Source organism: Stigmatopora nigra, unplaced genomic scaffold, assembly GCF_051989575.1.
Source record: "Stigmatopora nigra isolate UIUO_SnigA unplaced genomic scaffold, RoL_Snig_1.1 HiC_scaffold_25, whole genome shotgun sequence".
In the NCBI taxonomy this organism is placed as follows: domain Eukaryota; kingdom Metazoa; phylum Chordata; class Actinopteri; order Syngnathiformes; family Syngnathidae; genus Stigmatopora; species Stigmatopora nigra.
Genome location: NW_027551604.1, coordinates 541,669 through 561,621, shown reverse-complemented (window position 1 = coordinate 561,621; position 19,953 = coordinate 541,669). Strand labels below are relative to the sequence as shown.

The 19,953-nt window shown below is 41.5% G+C and overlaps 3 protein-coding genes across 4 annotated transcripts in view; 2 read left to right on the top strand and 1 right to left on the bottom strand.

Annotated features, from left to right (window-relative positions):
* The first annotated feature begins 101 nt into the window (after positions 1 to 101).
* Positions 102 to 8,506, top strand: LOC144192131 (uncharacterized). The gene is made up of 19 exons (XM_077711186.1): positions 102 to 144; positions 401 to 477; positions 609 to 723; positions 794 to 971; positions 1,744 to 1,855; positions 2,031 to 2,137; positions 2,561 to 2,687; positions 2,762 to 2,882; positions 3,854 to 3,939; positions 4,039 to 4,160; positions 5,139 to 5,198; positions 5,290 to 5,353; positions 5,416 to 5,510; positions 6,275 to 6,403; positions 6,480 to 6,594; positions 6,659 to 6,796; positions 6,879 to 7,045; positions 7,860 to 7,942; positions 8,023 to 8,506. Exons 2-19 carry the CDS (start codon positions 423 to 425, stop codon positions 8,216 to 8,218), a joined length of 2,070 nt encoding a protein of 689 aa, XP_077567312.1. The 5' UTR covers positions 102 to 144; positions 401 to 422; the 3' UTR covers positions 8,219 to 8,506.
* A 249-nt stretch (positions 8,507 to 8,755) lies between these two features.
* Positions 8,756 to 19,692, top strand: cnot4a (CCR4-NOT transcription complex, subunit 4a). Of its 2 annotated transcripts, none has more exons than XM_077711279.1 (14): positions 8,756 to 9,026; positions 10,506 to 10,724; positions 11,359 to 11,556; positions 12,293 to 12,379; positions 13,164 to 13,265; positions 13,332 to 13,457; positions 13,540 to 13,664; positions 13,745 to 13,963; positions 14,752 to 14,809; positions 14,901 to 15,039; positions 15,145 to 15,351; positions 16,120 to 16,692; positions 17,368 to 17,610; positions 18,109 to 19,692. In XM_077711279.1, exons 2-14 carry the CDS (start codon positions 10,551 to 10,553, stop codon positions 18,441 to 18,443), a joined length of 2,586 nt encoding a protein of 861 aa, XP_077567405.1. In that variant the 5' UTR covers positions 8,756 to 9,026; positions 10,506 to 10,550; the 3' UTR covers positions 18,444 to 19,692. The 2 variants fall into 2 exon arrangements, with proteins under 2 accessions (XP_077567405.1, XP_077567404.1); XM_077711278.1 differs by having other exon boundaries at positions 12,293 to 12,381; positions 13,160 to 13,265.
* The window catches only part of asz1 (ankyrin repeat, SAM and basic leucine zipper domain containing 1), a 20,235-nt gene continuing 19,575 nt past the window's right edge, over positions 19,294 to 19,953 (bottom strand). The window contains exon 14 of the mRNA XM_077711281.1: positions 19,294 to 19,640. The gene's annotated coding sequence lies outside the window, so the exon portion shown is untranslated. The remainder of the gene's footprint in view (positions 19,641 to 19,953) is intronic.

Below are 19,953 nucleotides of genomic sequence, written 5' to 3'. Positions count from 1 at the left end.
TTTCAAATGTTTTTGAGTTAATCAGCAAAAGTCTGTTATTGATCCTACCTTGACGTGTATAAACTGTGTTTGGGGTTAAAGTTCAACCTTCTGGCCAAAGTTTTCAACATTTTTATGAAGCGGAAAAGCCAAGTAGAAAGAAAGGTAAGAATGCATGTCGGAAAAAGCTATTTGTCTAAAATATATCCTCACTGTAATATTTTGCTTTAAATTTACACTTAAATTGTGAAATTCTCCCTTTTAATCAAAAAATATCCTTGTGCAAACTTGTTTTATTTTTTACTGGATCTTGAATCATTTGTTTAGCTCTACAAAGGTTCTACATTTTGACAAGTAACTCATTTAAATGACATTTAAAATACAAATAATATTATTATTTAATTTTATTGATGTTGTTAAGATATTTCCAGCCACCAAAAAAGATGCTGAAGCAATTTTCCACCTCGATGGTTCGAAGACTTTCCTCTTTTCACCACGGTAAGATTTCCATTTATACGTCCAATCCCAAAAAATTTACTTTCCCCAACCCTAACCCAAACCCCATCGAGAGCACGGAAAATAAAAATTCGCCTTATACACACCAATAACAACAAAACCTCTTCTCTTAGACGGCGTCTTCCGAATTCACCCCTCGGTGTCACAAGCTTTGGCTGAAACTCGACCAGTGGTGGCGCTAGAGAGCACTATTGTCACTCACGGCATGCCCTACCCTCACAATCTCAGGTAAGTGTGACGTATAACAAACCGCCGGGAAGGTCCGCCTCCTTTTTAAGACGGTAATTGGACACCACAGCACGGCTAAAGAGGTGGAAGCCATCGTCAGGGCCCGAGGTGCCACGCCCGCCACCGTCGGGGTGATTGAGGGCAGAGTTCACGTCGGACTCGACGCCGAGGAACTGGACTTTTTGGCCCGTTGTGGCGGCGACGCCGTCAAAGTTTCTCGGAGGGATCTGCCTTTTGTGGTTAGCCAGGTGAGGGCGCTTAACTCAAGGGTGTCAAACTCGGGTTGGTTCGCTTTGGGCCGCTTTAACGTCCACTTGAGGCAACGTGAGCCGGGCCATTTTAGATAGAATATTTATATTAATGGAATAAATGACTGAATTAAAGGGCCTGAATATTCATTTTTTTTTATAGATCTAAAACAATGTTTATTTGAATTTTTTTTAAATATATTTTTGGATTTTATAAAATTAGTTTTGAACTAAAAAAAATGGAAAATTGATTAAAAAATGATTATTGACTTAAAAAGGGGGAACTTGGGAAATGTAAAATACATCTAAACTCTTCATTTGAATTTGATCCTAAAACAGAAATTTGGCACTCACGATTGACTTTCTCGGACCGCACAAAATGATGCGGCGGGCCACATTTGGCCCTCGGGCCGCCACTTTGACACTACATCTAAATTTTACAAAATCATTTTGTAAAATGTAAAAATGTAAAGAAAAGCTAAAAAAAACATTGTCTTAGATTCTAATACAATGTTTAATTCAGCTTTTTTAATACATTTTTACATTTTACAAAATGATTTTTGAACAAAAAACCCCCAAAAAATTGATTAAAAAAATTACTATTGATTTAAAAGGGGGAAAAAATCAGGAAATATAATAAACATCTATACTCTTCATTTGAATTTGATCCTAAAACAGAAAGTCGCCACTCATCATTGACTTTCCCGGGCCACATTTGGCCCCCGGGCCGCCACTTTTACACATCGGGAAATCTTTGTTGTTGCATCCTCAGGGACTGTCTGGGGGGACAACCGTGTCGGCCACCTTGATTGCAGCTCAGCGAGCTGGTATCTCCGTTTTTGTCACTGGAGGCATCGGAGGAGTTCACAGAGACGGCCAAAATAGTCAGTTGCAGTTTCATGCATGTCTAATGTCATTTATGCGCATATAAGCCGTACCCTCCATTCTGTCTTCATTATTTTTGGTTACAAATACGGCTTATATGCGAGAAACTACAGTAATCCGAATTTATTTCACTTTAACTTTGTCCATCATTTCCCTTCTTGTGTTTTTGTGCAGGTCTCGATGTCAGCGCCGATTTAACGGAATTGGGTAGGACGCCAATCGCTGTGGTGTCTGCCGGGGTCAAGTCCATTCTAGACATCGGGCGCACCTTGGAGTTCCTGGTAAGGGTTAACGTAGACGTGGGTAAACTACGGCCCGCGGGCTACATACGGCCCATTAGGCTTTTTAATCCGGCCCGCCGATGTTGTCCAAATTTCTTTATTTTTCTCCCCAAGATGGCGCCGTCACACGGAAGCCAGTGACAGTAGCTGTGTCCACTCTTATTAGTTTTTGGTGTTTTACAGCCCTTCTATCTTTTTTAAATGACATTTTCATATGTCTTAATACATTCCTTTTTACTTTTGTACTTTGTATTTTATACTTTTGACTTTAAAGATGAGTGATTAGTATGTTAATACATGAGTCCTTATTTTCTGTTTATGTTTAAGACGTACTGTTAACAGATGCACTTTTTTATATGTATCCTATCTTGTGCTGACCCCGCCCATCTGTCACATTTTTTAAAGTCAATGTCCACTTCTCAGGAGACGCAAGGCGTTTGTGTAGCCACTTACGGAGCATCCCAGGATTTCCCAGCGTTTTTCTCCCCGCAGAGTGGCTTCAGCTCGCCGTACCGGGTCGGCGACCCCGACACAGCCTCGCGACTTATTGGTAAATGGGACGTTATCAAGATTTGAAGCCCGTCATTTCAATCCACGCGTTAACTATGGTCTGTTTCCCTTTAGAGAGCGTTTTGACGCTCGGTGTCCAAAGTGGCGTGCTCATAGCTGTGCCCATCCCACCAGAGCACGCGGCGGCGGGACGGGAAATAGAAGACGCCATCCGGACGGCAGTAGCGGAGGCCAGGTTTCAAATTCATATACAGTTTTCCCTCCATTATTGTGACTTGATTTATCGCAAATTCATTCGATTTTTTTGTGGTTGTAATTATTAAAAATGTATACATATATTTTTAAGTTCCTAAATATGCGAAAATCCATATTTCCCTGGGCTTGCATGGGTTTTCTTTCTCCCCCACCTTCATTCCAAAATCATGCTAGGCTAGCTAGCTAACAGTTTAAATTGCCTGTCTTTCTCGTGCCCTGTGATTGGCCAGCCACCGATTCAAAGTATCCGCTCCAGCACCCCCTGCGATCCTTGTGAGGATAAGCCGTTTTGAAATGAAATGAATGAATAGTTTTCAGTCAACATATCCACACATTGATTCATTCATTTCCTGAAACACTTATACTCACAAGGGTCGCGGGGGTGCTGGATCTCATCCCACCTAACTCACTCGGTGGCCAGCCAATCGCAATGCTAGAAGGAGACAGGACAACCAATCGCAATTATGGGAAATTTAGAGTGTTCCACCAGGTAGCAGCTACCTGGGGAGTCAAACATACGGCCCGTGGGCCGGATCTGGCCCATCTGGTGGTTTGGTACGGCCCAGGGAAGAAAGCTGCATTGTATTAAAAAAAAAAAAGAATTTTCTTTAAAATTTGTAGTTCTTGTATTACCCGCTAGGGGCGCAGTGTTTTAGTACGTGCAGACAACATGAGTTGACATTTATTTATGTTCTTATGTTATTCTCTTGTTCATAATATATTGTTCATAATGTAAATTCTGTTAATACACATTTTGATAATTTACTCATTCTTTGCACTAATTATTAGTATTAGTGACTAATATTTAGGAAAAAAGTGGGTTTATTGTTAGTTCTATGTCATTTTGCAATGAGTTTCCTGGCTTGATCTGAAATGAAATTGGTTTGGGCCCGCAGACCAAAGCGAGTTTGACAGCCCTGCCCTTATAACCACCTTTTCTCTCTTTTTCAGCACGAAAGGGATCACGGGAAGAGACGTGACGCCCTACCTTCTCCAGCGAGTCAACCAGATGACTGAAGGGAAGTCCCTTCAAGCCAGTATCCCTCCATTAGAACTCTCATTCTTGTCCAATAGGCCGTTTCGTAACAGATTTTCGGAACGTCAGCGGGTTAGCGCTCCTTAGTTTTGCCCGCTAGATATGGCGCTGATCCGCAACAATGCAGAAATCGGCAGCCAGATCGCCTGTGCGCTGTCAAAGCGCTTGAAAAAGAGAAAGTCACAAAAAGTGCCACAAAACAAAGAATCTTCCTCTAAAATTGTGAGTGTCAAGATGATATTTTAACCCTTTCAGCGACAAAGGGAAATATAATATAGTTTATATAAAACTAGAGTAAATGAATGAACACTTATTTGGATAGATATCTTCAACTTTTGTCTCAATTTACTGCTATTTTTAATTTTATGTTATCGACCATTAGTTATCATTTTATTCCTGATGGCTTGTTGTATTTATTATTAATTATAAGATAATTCATTTTTTCTTAAATTAATTCATCAATTAACTTGATTTTTTAGTCATATTTTTGTGTATATTATTTACACATGTTCAGGAATAGACAGATGATAAATAAACAAATAGGTAAATAAATAGATAAATAAATCGATAGATAAAAAATAAATACATAATAGATGAATAAATAGATAAAAAATAGATAAATAAATAGATAAATAATAGATAAATAATAGATAAATAATAGATAAATAATAGATAAATAATAGATAAATAATAGATAAATAATAGATAAATAATAGATAAATAATAGATAAATAATAGATAAATAATAGATAAATAATAGATAAATAATAGATAAATAATAGATAAATAATAGATAAATAATAGATAAATAATAGATAAATAATAGATAAATAATAGATAAATAATAGATAAATAATAGATAAATAATAGATGAGTAAATATATAAATAATAGTTAAATAAATAAACATTTTGAATTCATATCTTCAACTTTTTCCCCAGTTTATTGCCATTTTTTTTATCTTATTATATTGAGCATTAGTTATTTTATTACTGAAGTCTTATTAATTTGCATTTTTTTTGTAAAACTTTGTCTTAATTATTAGTTAAATTTTAGATTTTTTTAAAATGAATCCTTCAATTGGTTCATTTTTTATCCATATATTTTTGTATATTATTTACACGTTTTCAGAAATGGACAAATGACAAAAATATCTTTCAAATTTTTTGTATGTAAACAAGTCACTCGTATTTTTCTGCAGGTTGTCATCGGCGGCATAAACGTGGATGTTATCGCAAAAGGAAAAACCAAAACCCTTCAAGTAAGTTTATATTCCATATTTACTTTTATTTTACATTAATTCTATTTGACTTGCATACTAAAAATAATAAAACTTTTATCGTCCTTCCGAGTTTGGACAGACAAACCCAGGAAGTGTTTTTCAGTCCTGTGGAGGCGTAGGACGCAATATCGCCGGTAGGTTTTCGCCCGTGGCCTTTTTCCGCCAATTTCATGGCTTTTTGGGGGTGTTATTTCAGATTGTCTGAGTCGTCTGGGCCATCAACCCACGTTCATCTCAGCCACGGGTGCCGATTCCCACAGTGATGCTGTCTTCAACTACTGCAAACATATGGTCTGTCTTTATTTACCCTATTTACTCGCATATAAGCCTCCTCCACATATAAGCCATACCCTTAAAATTGCCTTTAAATCATTGGTTTTTGACAATTTCTCGCGTATAAGCCGCCCCCTTGATTCACAATGTTCACCTACATATTCATAATGTATTTACTCACATATAAGCCTCTTTCGCGTATAAGCCATACCCTTAAAATTGCTTTATAATTGTTGAATTTTAAGTGAATTAGAGAAACAAATAAAAAATAAATTTAAAAAAACCTAAAAAATAAGTTCATTGGAAAAACAAATAAAATTCAAAAACAACCCTGAAAATAAATTAATTAAAAAAAACTGAGATTTCAAAAAATAATTGATTAAAAAAAATCAACCCAAAAAAACAACAAAAAATACAATTTTTACATTTTTTTTATTTCTGGGTGAATGCAATAAACTTATTTTGCACATTTTATGCAAGATATGGTTTGTTTTTTCTTGAATTTTATTCATAGACATCAAAATAAATGTTGTTTAGCGTTTTATCTGTTTATCTTTTTTTCTATTCTGATATAAATGACCATATCAGCGGCATCTTCTTGCGTTTTGGCGTCTTTATCACCTTGCAGTTTCGTGCATGTCGTCTTTTTATGCGCATATAAGCCGTACCATCGATTTAGTCATCATTTTTTGGAGCAACAAATACAGCTTATATGACAGAAAATACGGTACTCCAAAACACTCCTGAATATGAATGATTATTGTATTTTTTTTTGCTGTCAGAACACGAGCGGCGTGATGAGATTAGAAGACCAAAGTACCGCCACTTACTGCGCCGTCATCACCGAAAATGGCGAACTCGGTCTCGGATTGGGCGACATGGACATTCATCGGCAAATAACGGAACAATATGTTTGTTTCCTACCACCACATTTCTTCATTATATCTCAAGTCTTGTCTTCTAATGACAATTTTTAATTTCTCTCAGGTGTCCCAGTTTGAAAAGCAGCTATTGTCGTCCTCCCTGGTTTGTCTTGACGGGAACATCCCGACCTCCACCATCGACTACGTCTGCTCTCTCGCCAAAAACCACGAAATCAATGGTAACGCAAACAAAAAACTCCTTAGCATCGAGCGTCCTACTTTATCTGTCTCGACTCTGTCCAGTTTGGTTCGAACCGACGGATTCGGACAAAGCTCGCAAGCCCTTTCGGTCCGACGCTTGGAAGTCCCTGTCGTACGTGTCCCCCAACCTGGCAGAGTTATGCGCCATGAACAAAGCTCTTGGTCTCCAAGTACCCGAAGGTAAAAAAAAACTGTATTATTCTAATTTTCAATGTGCTTATAGTCAAATTTGGATGTTTTTTATTGTTTTGGGGGATAATAGTGCTTCCAAACTCCCTGCAGCAAGTCCTGAGTCTGTCTGTTACCCTCGCACGCCCCCTGCTGGAGCATATCAACTGTTTGGTGGTGACCTTGGGGGAAAACGGCGTGTTGGTGTGTGGCGAACACCAGGCGGGTTCCGTTGATCTTAAACTAAGAAAACAGAAAAAGGTAAGAACTTTCCTGCTGTGATTGACAACAAGGCATTGCTTTAAATTTCAGAAATAATAAGTCAAGTAACCCGGGTTAGGTTGCAATTCATAATAAAAGGCAGTCAGTCAAACTTTGAATTCATCATGTACCGTATTTTCATGACTATACGGCGCATGGCATTTAAAGGCGCAGTGTCAGTAAAGAGTGCTAGTTCTGTATTTGACACACACAAAAAGGACGTACCATTTTTAAAGACGCAAAACATACACCAATCTTAAATATACATGCTAAAAAGACTTTTTTTAAAAAATAGCAACGGAAGCAAAACTACATTTTACAATGTACTCACGTCATCATCACCCACAAATCCATCATAGTCAGAATTCTCTGTGTCCAAATTGAACAATTGTCCATCGAAAACGCGAGTTTTCTACGCTAGTCCAGGCGGCCACAATCCATTCGCCATGTTAGCTAGCTAGTAGCTAGCATAACTATTCCTATTATTGATTTAAAAGGGGGAAATCAGGAAATGTACTATACATCTATACTTTTCATTTGAATTTGATCCGAAAACAGAAAGTCATGATTGACTTCTCCGGGCCGCACAAAATGATGTGGCGGGCCAGATTTAGCCCCCGAGCCGCAACTTTGACACCTGTTGTGTTCCCTATCCACTGATTTATTTGCTTGTATCGTGATAACAATTTTAGTATTGATTCATATATAAAACGCACTGGATTATAAGGCTCCCTGTCTATTTTGGAGAAAATTTAAGACTTTTAAGTGCGCCTTATAGTCGTGAAAATACGGTAATTAACAATTGTCTTGACAGACAAGGACGCTATGTGCCGTCCACTATCCGGCTTTGAGTGTGGCGGCATGTGAAACTGTGAACGTCTCTGGAGCTGGAGATAGGTAGGAAGTCTTTTCCTGATTTTCGTAAAAAAATGTTTTAACTAATTTATGGGCTAAAATGTTGCCTGCCATTGGTGCAGTTTGGCAGGCGCGCTGATGGCCGGGATCATCCAGGGTCGAGAGACGGACGCTTGCGTCCGCATGGGTCTGCTGGCCGCACGTATGTCCCTGGCATCCCCGCATCCAATCGCCCCCGTGCTGACGACGCACTCTATCCACCCCGACTGCCTCCAAAATCACAGCTGGGCTAAACCGGCATTCATGTGGATTGGCTGAAAGTATTTGGAGTTACTATGCTCAGCCTACAATGTGTGTGTTTTTTTGGTTTGTTTTTTAGTGCTTGTGTGTGTGCGTGCTTGCATGTTTTTTTTTTGTTTTTCTTTTTTTGTACATGTACCTCCCACATTACAAAATGATACATGTTCAGCTCAGTGCTACATTAATCACAGGAATGTATTTATTTGTAACTATGTATTGACAAATGACCTGTCACACACACTTCTAAGTCTTTTTGACCAATAATTTAGGCCAAAGTGTTGTGTAAGTGAAATATTTTTTATTCAAGTGATGAAGATATAATAAAAGAATATTTACAAACTTGTGTAGTGTATATTTTATTTCTTATAAAACAGATAAAAGCATGAATATAATGATTTTGTTCTGATTGTATTTTATATACTTTGAAATTGTTGGATACATTAATCTAAAACTCCCCTAAAAGCCAAAACCCACCTCTATTGCAATAAATAACATCCACATTCCATTGAAGCTACGTACTCAATCTCCCACAATGCACTACTCCTACTTTGCGCATGCTCAGTGTCGTCCAGTAGTGCTCACTCCCTCCTCCCTATTTTAAAGCTAGCTAAGATGGTGGTTTGAGCGTAAATTGTCTCCTCAATAGTAAGAAAAGACAGGGGCAAAAACACATTTACAGCCTTTTATTTAAACTGAACAACATATCCACGGTTATACCAAGTGGCCGCCTCGAGATATTTGGACATTTCCCTCACATTGGCAGGCAGTCCCCGCCCAATTCGGCGTGACTCTCTTGGAGTGGAATCCTCAGCTAAATACGGACAGGGTAAGTAACGCTAACGTTTAAACCAAGTTGCTAAGAGCGGCTAACTCTCCTTCCGCCGCCCCTCAAATGGCCGAGGAGGCCCCATCCTAGACCCCCCGAGTGTCCTCGATTCCTCTCTAACCCCGTCGACGTGTTTGCTAGCCCACGAAAGCGCTGTCAGGCTTTTTACTCGCTGACAAATCGCGTCCGGCTCCCCGTTAGCATTGGTAGGCCGCGTCGGTAAGCCTCCGCTATTAGCATCCCGGGCTAACCAACGCTAGTCGGTTATCAACTAGCGAGCTGTCACTTTGGAAGGGGGGGAGACGTCACGGCGTGTCAACCGTTTTATAAAGCAGTCAATATCCGTGTCGTATTTACACTCTTATCTTGGACACGACCAAGTTGAATGGTAAACTCCAAACCCGCCGACCACTCTGCGTTCGCCTTTTTCCCCCCTCTTTTCCTCTGCCTGCTTCTTACATAAAGAGCGGCTTCCATTTATGCGCTTGGCGACTAATGTTAGCTTCTCCTTAGCGGTGGTCAAATAACATCTGTCTGAAGGCGGCCCGCCGATGGGACACACTTTGGACCGTGCAGCAGCCAAATGATGGCTTGACAACTGCATTGCGAAAGCCACGGAGGGGCTTTCTAAGGCTCTTGTTGATTTCCCCTCTTTCGAACGTACTCCGTCAACCTGGATCGGACTCTTGTCAACTTCTGCCAGCCACTGTTGTCACACACTAAGTAGAGCATGATTGCTAACAAACAATACGTTACTATTTCTACTCGTTAGGTAACGGGGAAGCATAGCATAGTCGTACTAGTTTGAGGGATTTTTTGTTGTTGGGTTACATTTAAACGCTCTCATTGCAAAACAAAGATCAGCTGATTAGCTGCTGCTTTAGTTAGCCGCACAGTTCTGATGCAGTTGTGCCTCACTCCATAGCAAAAGAAAATGAAGAATCGATAGCATCACGATAGCCTTTCTAAACGTGGGAATGGGAGTGCTGTTATTTGGTGACCAGAGTCGTATGGAATCAATTGAGGACAATTTAGAGTCTTCTCATGGCTTGACATTGACGAGAGATGCTCAATTCATTTGAATTGGAAGGACTTCCCAGTCAAAATGGGTGGGTGCTCGGACGTTTGGTCTCCGGTCTTTTGGTTGCCGGTCAAATGATGAAAGAGTTTACTGTTGAAGCCAGCTGTCAAAATTATATTCATGAGAGTTTAATATCCAAGAGAGAGTTTATTATCCAAGTACTGCTTACTTAAGTACATTTGACGAGCGACCAAACGTCCGGCGACCAAACGTCCGGCGACCAAACGTCCGGCGACCAAACGTCCGGCGACCAAACGTCCGGCGACCAACCGTCCGGCGACCAAACGTCCGATCACGAAATGAATGGCGGGAAATGAGAGTTCATGAAGCGATAGACTGATACATTGTAACAAAGTATAGCTCACACTGTATTTTTGTTTTGTTTTTGTTTTTGACAGTTGTGTGATCGCTTGAAAAGTCAATTGCGCCGCGCCCGCCGTAGGATGTCCCATAGCCCCGACATGAAGGACGAGCCCATGGAGTGCCCCCTGTGCATGGAGCCGCTGGAGATCGACGACGTCAACTTCTTCCCCTGCACCTGCGGCTACCAGATCTGCCGCTTCTGTTGGCATCGCATCCGCACAGACGAGAACGGTCTTTGCCCGGCCTGCAGAAAGGTGAGGCCGCGTGTGTTTCTTTTGCTTCAAACATTGGGAACCGTCTATAGTACTTAAGGGGAGTTTTGAGGGTTTATCTTATTATGAGTTCCAGTGCAATAGCATTATCATCCATCCTCTGTAGCACCGGTCGGGTGACAGACTCGTCAATTCGATTTGTTTGTGGGCAGGACCATTTTAGATATATTATTTAGATTTTTTTTAAATAAATGGATTAAAAGAACTGGATTTAAAATCCCTGAATATTCCATTTTTTATAGATCTAAAACAATGTTTATTTTAGCTTTTTTCTCATATATTTTTAGATTTTACAAAATTATTTTTGAACAAAAAAAAGAGAAAAAATGGATTAAAAAATGACAATGATTGAAGGGGGAAATCAGGACATTTAATATACATCTATACTCTATTTTAATTTGATCCTAAAATAGTCGCCACTCATGATTGACTTTCTCGGGCCGCACAAAATGATGTGGTGGGCCAGATTAGGCCCGCGGGCCGCCACTTTGACACACTAGACTTTTTGTTGTGGCGTACATTTTGCCAGCATGACTCAAAAGTATAAGTTTTGCTTTCTAGTGACTCCATTGTTGACCTTTGCCCTGTTTTTTTTTTTTTTAAATATTTTTTGTAGCCTTACCCAGAGGACCCGGCGGTGTACAAGCCTCTGTCACAGGAGGAGATCCAGAGGATAAAGAACGAAAAGAAGCAGAAACAGAACGAGAAGAAGCAGAAGGTGACGGAAAACCGAAAGCACTTGGCCAGCGTCCGAGTGGTCCAGAGAAACCTGGTCTTCGTGGTGGGTCTCTCGCAACGCCTCGCTGACCCTGAGGTGAGTCAATCTGGCTTTCAACATTTTGGCACACTTTTATTCTACAACAATGTTCCCTCTAAGCAATTGCGCAATACTCTCGTCTTCTCCGCGCAGCAGCAATCATATGGCGCGCAGTAAATAAAATCCAAACTTATTAATTTTCTATTTTTTTTACCCCTTTCCCAGTGATGGCGCTGTTTACGCGGCAGCCAGTGGCAGTAGCTCTGTCCACTCTTATGTTTTTCATGTTTTAAAACATGAAAAATTAGAGGGAACATTGTTTTTAACCACTTTATTATTAACTTTATTTCCACCTCTTTCGTCACACTGCCCGAGTTTCAACTTTAGCATCCATGGGCAAATCAAACATGCATACATATATATAAATAAATAATAGTCTTGTTGTCCAGAAAATTTCAAAGTAAAGCATTGAAAACATTCAGTCATTGCATATTTTTCTTCATATAAACTGAATCTTAATTCAAGCCCGTGGCGCCTCATTTTTTTGTTTTATGTTCTGCCTTTTAGTTTACTTGCAAAAAAAATGGTGACTATAAATGGTCACAAAAAAGAAACATGTAATGAACGCAATTCATGATGAAATTGAAGCAAAAATACTGAAACAATGTTATAAATTTCAATGATTCTTGTATTTTACTCATTTGTCTTTTCTCATTGTAGGTTTTTTGGCTTTTACAATGAATGGAGTGATTTTTATATTAATTTTTTTCTTCTTCTTTTTAATCCAATGCAGGTCCTAAAACGGCCAGAGTACTTTGGGAGGTTTGGGAAGATCCATAAAGTGGTCATAAATAATAGTACATCTTATGCAGGGTCACAGGTGAGTTCACAGATATTCTACACTTGTGGTTGTTTTTTAAAGTTGTTCGCTGCTGCATTTTTTTTTAAAATTAAATTTCCATCAATCGACTTAAAATTACAACTATTTTCTGTTTGGTGAATAGGAATTAAATCAGTTATTTTTTAAAAAATATTTGAAACAACAAACTGTTGGCTAATTGTGGAGCTCGTTTTGAAATTGGACTTGAAGGCCATGAAAATGTTTCCAATCATGTTACCACAGGTGTCAAAGTGGCGGCCCGGGGGCCAAATCTGGCCCACCGCATCGTTTTGTGCGTCCCGGGATAATCAATCTTGAGTGCCGATTTTCTGTTTTAGGATCAAATTCAAAAGAATAGTGTAAAAGTATATTAAATTTGCTGATTTTCCCCTTTTTTAAATCAATATTTGTAATATTTTAATCTATTTTTTCCATGTTTTTAGTTTAAAAATCATTTTGTGAAATCTAAAAATATATTAAAATAAACATTGTTTTAGATCTATAAAAAACAGAATATTCTGGGCTTTTAATCCAGTTCTTTTAATAAAGAACTAAATGAGTCCTTACAGGTTCCAACTAGTGCTACATTGTGGCTAGCTAGCTTCATTCGCTGTCCACTTTAACATCAATTAATATTTTGCAACAAAAAATCTTTATGCCGTCCAGCCGCCCTTTTTCCCCAGCCTTCCGTTTCTTTTGCGAGTTCGGACACAAGCGCGAAAACTGAACATTTGCAGCAGCTGTCTGTCTGATTTGTCTGTCGTTCCACCGTGTGATGGTCCAGGGTCCCAGCGCCAGCGCCTACGTCACCTACGTCCGTTCCGAGGACGCTTTAAGAGCCATACAGTGCGTCAACAACGTGGTGGTGGACGGCAGAACGCTCAAGGTACGACGCCCTGACCTACCCGACTCTTTAGACCCCTTTTTTTCAATTCCCATCTCCTTTTTTCAGGCTTCTTTAGGCACTACAAAATACTGCAGTTACTTCCTGAAAAGCATGCAGTGTCCCAAACCCGATTGCATGTACCTCCACGAGCTAGGAGACGAAGCGGCTAGCTTTACGAAAGACGAAATGCAGGTAATGGCGTCTCTTTCCTCGTCGCCGGACTTCTCCCAAAATGTACGCCATTCAAACCAGGTGTTTTGCCTCGCGTTTTCAGGCGGGGAAACATCAAGAATACGAGCAAAAACTCCTCCAAGATCTGTACAAATTAAACCCCAGCTTTCTACAAGCGCCAGCGTGTGGAAGCGAAAAGTCCAAATCCAAATCGGGTTTAGCGCAGAGGTCAGCTATTTTAAAATTGTATTCATTTTCTTTTCCACTTTGCTGACGTTTTCCACATCTTCTTTTTTTCCTTCTGGCAGACAAAATAGTAGCAACGGTAAAGATGGGTGGCCCACCTTATCCGGGCACAGCAAACTAGCCAACGGCCTTTCGGAGGAGCGCAAGTCCCCCCCGCTGCTGGACTACTTAGACCAAGAGGGTCTGGCCTCAGATGGGCTAGATGCCGACCTGGGTCCTGGCCTGGGTCCCGGCCTGTGTACTGCCGTGTCCCCCTTCTCTTCAAACTGTGACAGCAACAGGTAGGGCGGGCGCGCATCCAGCTTTTATTTATGTTTTGTTGACAGGCACAAAATTACAAACACTTATTGCATTCACTTGAATATAACAATTATTACCGTATTTTCTGGCATATAAGCCGCCTCCACGTACAAGCCGTACCCTTAAAATGTCCTTAAAAAAGTTGAATTTGTACAATTTCTCTTGTATAAGCCTCCCCCTGATTCACAATTTTTACGTCCATATTCATGGTTTTTCATAGGGAGTACAAATGTGTTACTTTGAAGGGAAAATCTTTAAAAAAATCATCGCACGTGCTATTTCGGAGATATTGTATGAATCAGAAGGATCATTTTATTTTTTTGCGCATATAAGCCCTACCCTCAACTAGGTCATTTTTTAGTGACAAATACAGTGAATATTTTTTTCTTCATCTTTGTTTTTCAATTAATAATAATTTTAATACTAACATTATATAAAAAAACAACACACAAATAAATGAACTTGGGGAATGAAGGAAAAAAATAATTACAAAACAACCTTAGACAATACATTAATTGGAGAAACAAATAAAAAATAAAAATAAAATAACAACGCTACAAAATATGTTAATTGGGGAAACAAATAAAAAAACTACCCTGAAAAAAAAAAATTAACAAAACAGGCTTCAAAAAAATGATTAATAAAAAAACAACCAAAAAATATATTTTTATTTAATTTTATTTTTTTATGGGTGAATGTAATAAACTTGTGTCGCTCGCACCTGAGGTGTTTGTTTGCATATTGACAGCACAAATATTTGTGTCCGCAGCCCCAGCGACAAGCCTTCGGAGTCCATGGCTTTGCTCAACGGAGACGTTTTACAGCAGGTACAAAAAAAACGCTCACCAATTAGTTAAAGATGGCTGCTGTCAGTCATGGCCTAAATGTCTCTTTCCTGTTATTGTTGTTGTTCCTCAGATCCGACCAAGCGAGTCCCCATCCCCTCCCCCCGGCTTAAGCAAGCCCGTTCTGGGGGCACCTGGTCTGGGGGCACCTGGTCTGGGGGCGCCTGGTCTGGGGGCACCCGGTCTAGGGGCGCCCGGTCTAGGGGCACCCGGTCTGGGGGCATCCGGTCTGGGGGCGCCAGGTCTGGGGGCACCCGGTCTAGGGGCACCCGGTTTAGGGGCACCTGGTTTAGGGGCACCAGGTTTAGGGGCACCAGGTCTAGGGGCACCCGGTCTAGGGGCGCCAGACCTCGGCGCCCGCTCGCCCTTCGAGGGCGCGGCGGCCGAGTCGCAGTCGCTGTTTTCGGACAACAGCAACTTCAGGCACCCCAACCCGCTCCCCAGCGGCCTGCCGCCCTTCCCCAGCCACCCCCGGGGTTCAGACTGGTCCATGACTCCCGAACCGCAGAGCCTCTTTGCGTCAGGTGAGGGCGCCTTTTTCTCCATTTATACAATGATTGATCCGGTTAATTATAACTGTCACCTTGGTATTTTGAATCGACTTAGCCATTTTGTCACGTTCATAACGTCAGCCTGATTAAGAGTTGGATTGAATTGAATTTGATAACTTTATTCATCCAGTATTTGGGAAAATTTGGTTGTCACAGTAGCAAGAGGGTGAGAATACAGACACAGCAAAAGATATGTTAGACATAAATAGATAGGTAATAAGTAAGTTAATAAATACATGAATCATTTTGTTGTCACAGTAGCAAGAGAATGGTGAGAATACAGACACAGCAAAAGACTTTTTAGACATAAATAAATAGGTAATAAGTAAGTTAATAAATAAAATAGCTAGTATAACTTTTCCAATGGCGCTTTCCATGCCTCGTCAAGATATATTGATGTCGATGTATACAGGCCACAATCCATTGGGTGTATTGACAAAAGAACTACATATCCCAGCAGTCACTGTGTAGTTCTTTGTCTATGGGAAAATAGTAGAGTCGGTGTACCCTATCGACTGTGTACTTGATTTTTATGGTGATAACAATTTTAGTATTGGTCCATATATAAAGCACACTGGATTAAAAAGCACTCTGCCTATTTTGGAGACAATTTAAGACTTATAAGTGCGTCTTATAGTCGTGAAAATACGGTATCTTGGTTTTAATAGTTAACTCTGCCATTGTTCCAGAGAACGTCCTATTGACTGTCCCTTCTTTTGTTTTTCCTCCCGGGACTTTCAGTGGCCCCTCCGGTAACGTCCATGTTTGATCTGGCGGCAGACACGATACCGGTGTCGTCGTCCACCGACTGGCAGGCGGCGTTCGGCTTCGGCTCGTCCAGCAAGCAGCAGCAGGACGACGACCTGGGCTTCGACCCCTTCGACGTGACCCGCAAGGCCTTGGCCGACCTCATCGAGAAGGAGCTGTCGGTGCGGGAGCAGAGCGAGCGCGGGGTCGGACCGCCGCCGCCACTGCCCCCCAACGGAAACGCTTCCCGCGTTCGCCACTTTCCCGTCAGCCAGCCCCGCCTCCCACAGATCAACCACCACCACCACCACAGAGCCATCTACGGTTCTTACGGTTTCCCCGGCAGTCAAAGCAACCAGGCTAGTCAGCAGCAGCAACAGCAACAACAACATCAACAACAACAACAACAGCAAGCCACCAGACACCCGTGGATGGGCCCCGCCCCCTCGCGGAATAACCTGACACACTTGAACCACTCAGCCAGCGCTGCCTCACACAGTCGTTTCCTGGACCTCAATCTTCCTTCTCATCACCACAGTACCGGTCTGGGCGGAATCCCCATTTCAGGTAAGCCCCACCCACACACACACATGGCACATTTTTAAACCACTGTGGTGTCAAATTGGTGGCCCGGGGGCCAAATCCGGCCCGTCGCCTCATTTTTTTGCGGCCCGAGAAAGAAAATATTTCAGTTTTAGGATCAAATTTAAATGTAGATTAGAGATGAGTGGGGAATATATCCTGATTTTCAACTTTTTAAATTAATCATTTTAATCCAAATTTTGTTTTTGGTTTTAGTTCAAAAAGCATTTTTATAATCTAAAAATATATATAAAATATTTTCCATTTTCTCATTTTTTATATAGAGTGTTGACTTTCTGTTGTAGGATTAAATTCAAATGAAGATTATTGATGTCAAAGTGGTGGCCCGGGGGCCAAATCTGGCCCGTCAGCTAATTTTTTTTGCGGCCCAAGAAAGAAAATATTTCTGTTAGGATCAAATTCAAATGAAGATAATAGATGTGTATGGAATATTTCCCGATTTTCGCCTTTTTAAATCAATATTTTTAATCCAAATTTTTCTTAATAATGTAATAATTTTATTTTCCTAATATTGAATACAATTTTCTTTTTTTGGAGGAGTTTGCTTCATATACATAGTATTTATTATAATAATGTTGGCTTAATTGGTTTCATTCACTGGTAGAATTCAAATGCGATCTTTATTGTCATGATTCACAGAAAGCGGCGGCAGTGGCTCCATAGAAGGCCTGAACGTGAAAGAGTGGCAAGACGGCCTTCGAGCGCTCCTGCCCAACATCAACATCAACTTCGGTGGCCTTCCCAACTCCTCGTCCTCGTCCTCTTCTTCCTCCTCCTCCTCCTCCTCCAACAGTGTTAACCACATGGGCGGTCCCGCCGGCGTTTCGCACAGCCTCAGCTGGGACAGCGGCGCCAGCTGGATGGACCCCGCCATCATCACGGGTAGGTGGCGGGCGATGGGGACGGTTGGGGATCTGACAATCTTCAAGACCACATGTGATTTAAAAAGGGGGGAAATCATGAAATTTAATATACATCTATACCACAGGTGTCAAAGTGGCGGCCCGCGGGCCAAATGTGGCCCACTGCATCATTTTGTGCGGTCAATGAGTGCTAACTTTCTGTTTTAGGATCAAATTCAAATGAAGAGTATAGATGTATATTACATTTCCTGATTTTTTTTCTCCCTTTTAAATCAATAATTGTCATTTTTTAAATCATTTTTTCAGTTTTTAGTTAAAAAATCAGTTTGTCAAATCTAAAAATATGAAAAAAGCTCATATAAACATTGTTTTAGATCTATAAAAAACTGAATATTCAGGGGTTTTAATCCATTTATTTAAAAAAGTTCTAAGATATAAAATCGAGTTGACGTAAATGCGCCCCGCGAAGCAACCCGGGTCTGACACCCACTAACGCCCCGCCCCTTCTTTCCCGCAGGCATCCCGGCGTCGGCACCCCCCACTTTAGACTGTCTCCAGGACGACAACAACCCTCCCCACTGGCTCAAATCCCTGCAGGCGCTCACCGAGATGGACGGTCCGGCTGGCACGGCAATGCCGGTGGCGGCGCCGGCCCCCCCGCCCCTCCGCGGCGCCGTCCTGGACGGCCACCTCCCCCTCCACCACAGAGTGGGCGGATGGGCCCCTTACCTGCCCCCCGCCAACCCCGCCAGCCAGTTCCACTCCCCCCCGCCAGGCTTCCAGACCGCCTTCAGACCCCCAGGACAGCCCACCACAGAGTTGCTACAGAGCGCCGCCGTGGACCGCCACTGAATACAGACCACTTATCCACCCCCCTCCCCCCAGAAAGTGTACCCCTTCCCACCCCCAAAAAAGCCAAACACGTCAATCTGCAGATTATGAAAATGATTAACAAAACGTAACCGACCAAGCTTATTTTCAGTCCACTCTTTTCATTGTTTTATTTTTTTCTCTCTTTTTATTGGTCACACACAAATGAGCCGTTAACCAATCAGCACTCCTTAATCCTAGGGGGGGCCCAGGACCCCGAAAATGACACATTGAACTAAACTAAAGCCAGGCTCGTCTTTTTAAACTTCACTAACCGAGTGTGCAAATGGTCGTCGGGACGCCGGCGCCATCTTATCGTAGCGAGCTGTGGATGGAGAGGAACCACGTCAAAAGGACACCCCCCTCGGCTTCACGCTCCCCCCAATGTGGGGGAAGGGGGTCCCACCGGGGGCATTTTTGCTGAACCTCTGTATCAGAGGGTAGTGCGGTGCCCAATTTGCAGGGGAGAGGTGGATCGGCACCAGGGTTAGACTCCTTACTTGCAGTGCCACCGTGTGGTACCTACATTAGACTAACCCTAACGTGGACCGCCCCCGAAAAGATAGGAAGAAAAGAAGCATGGACGGAACATTTGGCGTTCCAAAAGAGGGCGTGGTTAGCCCAGTTGACTCACTGGGGCTGAACGGAGGCCTTAAAAAGGGAGCCGAGGGGGTAAAACGGAGATTGGGCGCCATTAATCGCCGGAAGGGGAATCGAACGCATGAGCTAATTGGTCAAAAGAATCGTTTGTTGCCATTTTTACCCTCACATTCATCAATTGGAGCTTTCAGATGCTCGTAAGTGATGGCAAAATTAAGGTGAGCGCTAAAACCACGCTTAAGTCCAATTTATTGTGCTTTTACCTGATTTCTGAAGGCACTCGTTGACCTTCCAAAGTCTGGCAACGTGAAGGCAAGGTGCTGCAATACCACCCAAGTACTGTAGGTCGTCAATGTCGGATCTTTGTTTCTCCCTCGCCATCTTTCTTTTCAAAGTCTTAATCATGGTTCGGCCCCTGGTTTGCTGACGCCATTCTCCGTTTTTACAGTTTTGACTGAAATGATTAAGTTGAGATGTTTTTTTTTTTTTAATGCCATGTCGTGAGAGGGAAGGGGCCCAAACACATCAAATCAAATTGAGGCGCTTAAAAAGAAAGTTCATCAACTGTCCTCTGCAGGTCTGGAAAACAAACAAAAAAAAGAATCAACCTTAAATAAAACTGAAAACTCAACATGTTTCAGATGTGATCATTAACTCTATCACAGAAATGCACGACTTTTTCAGGCACATTTGGTCGTCAAGTGGAGCCCAAACACCAGGTATCAAATTCTTTTGCTTTTTTTTAAACAATAGATTGCTAAAATACTAAATTATTTGAATTTCATGATTCTGATTGCAGAAAGTGACCTGGGAATGCTGTCAAGAAAATCAACAAAGTAGACCAGAAGTAACCCGTAAGTACTTTGTGTCTTTAGTAGGTTTTTTTTTTTTT

Coding starts and splice junctions, on each gene's coding strand:
- LOC144192131 (XM_077711186.1), top strand. CDS start 423: ATGCTGAAGCAATTTTCCACCTCGATGGTTCGAAGACTTTCCTCTTTT. Junction 2,138..2,560: donor GGCGCACCTTGGAGTTCCTG/GTAAGGGTTAAC, acceptor TCCACTTCTCAG/GAGACGCAAGGCGTTTGTGT. Junction 4,161..5,138: donor AAGAATCTTCCTCTAAAATT/GTGAGTGTCAAG, acceptor ATTTTTCTGCAG/GTTGTCATCGGCGGCATAAA.
- cnot4a (XM_077711278.1), top strand. CDS start 10,551: ATGTCCCATAGCCCCGACATGAAGGACGAGCCCATGGAGTGCCCCCTG. Junction 15,352..16,119: donor GCAGAGCCTCTTTGCGTCAG/GTGAGGGCGCCT, acceptor CGGGACTTTCAG/TGGCCCCTCCGGTAACGTCC. Junction 16,693..17,367: donor GGGCGGAATCCCCATTTCAG/GTAAGCCCCACC, acceptor CATGATTCACAG/AAAGCGGCGGCAGTGGCTCC.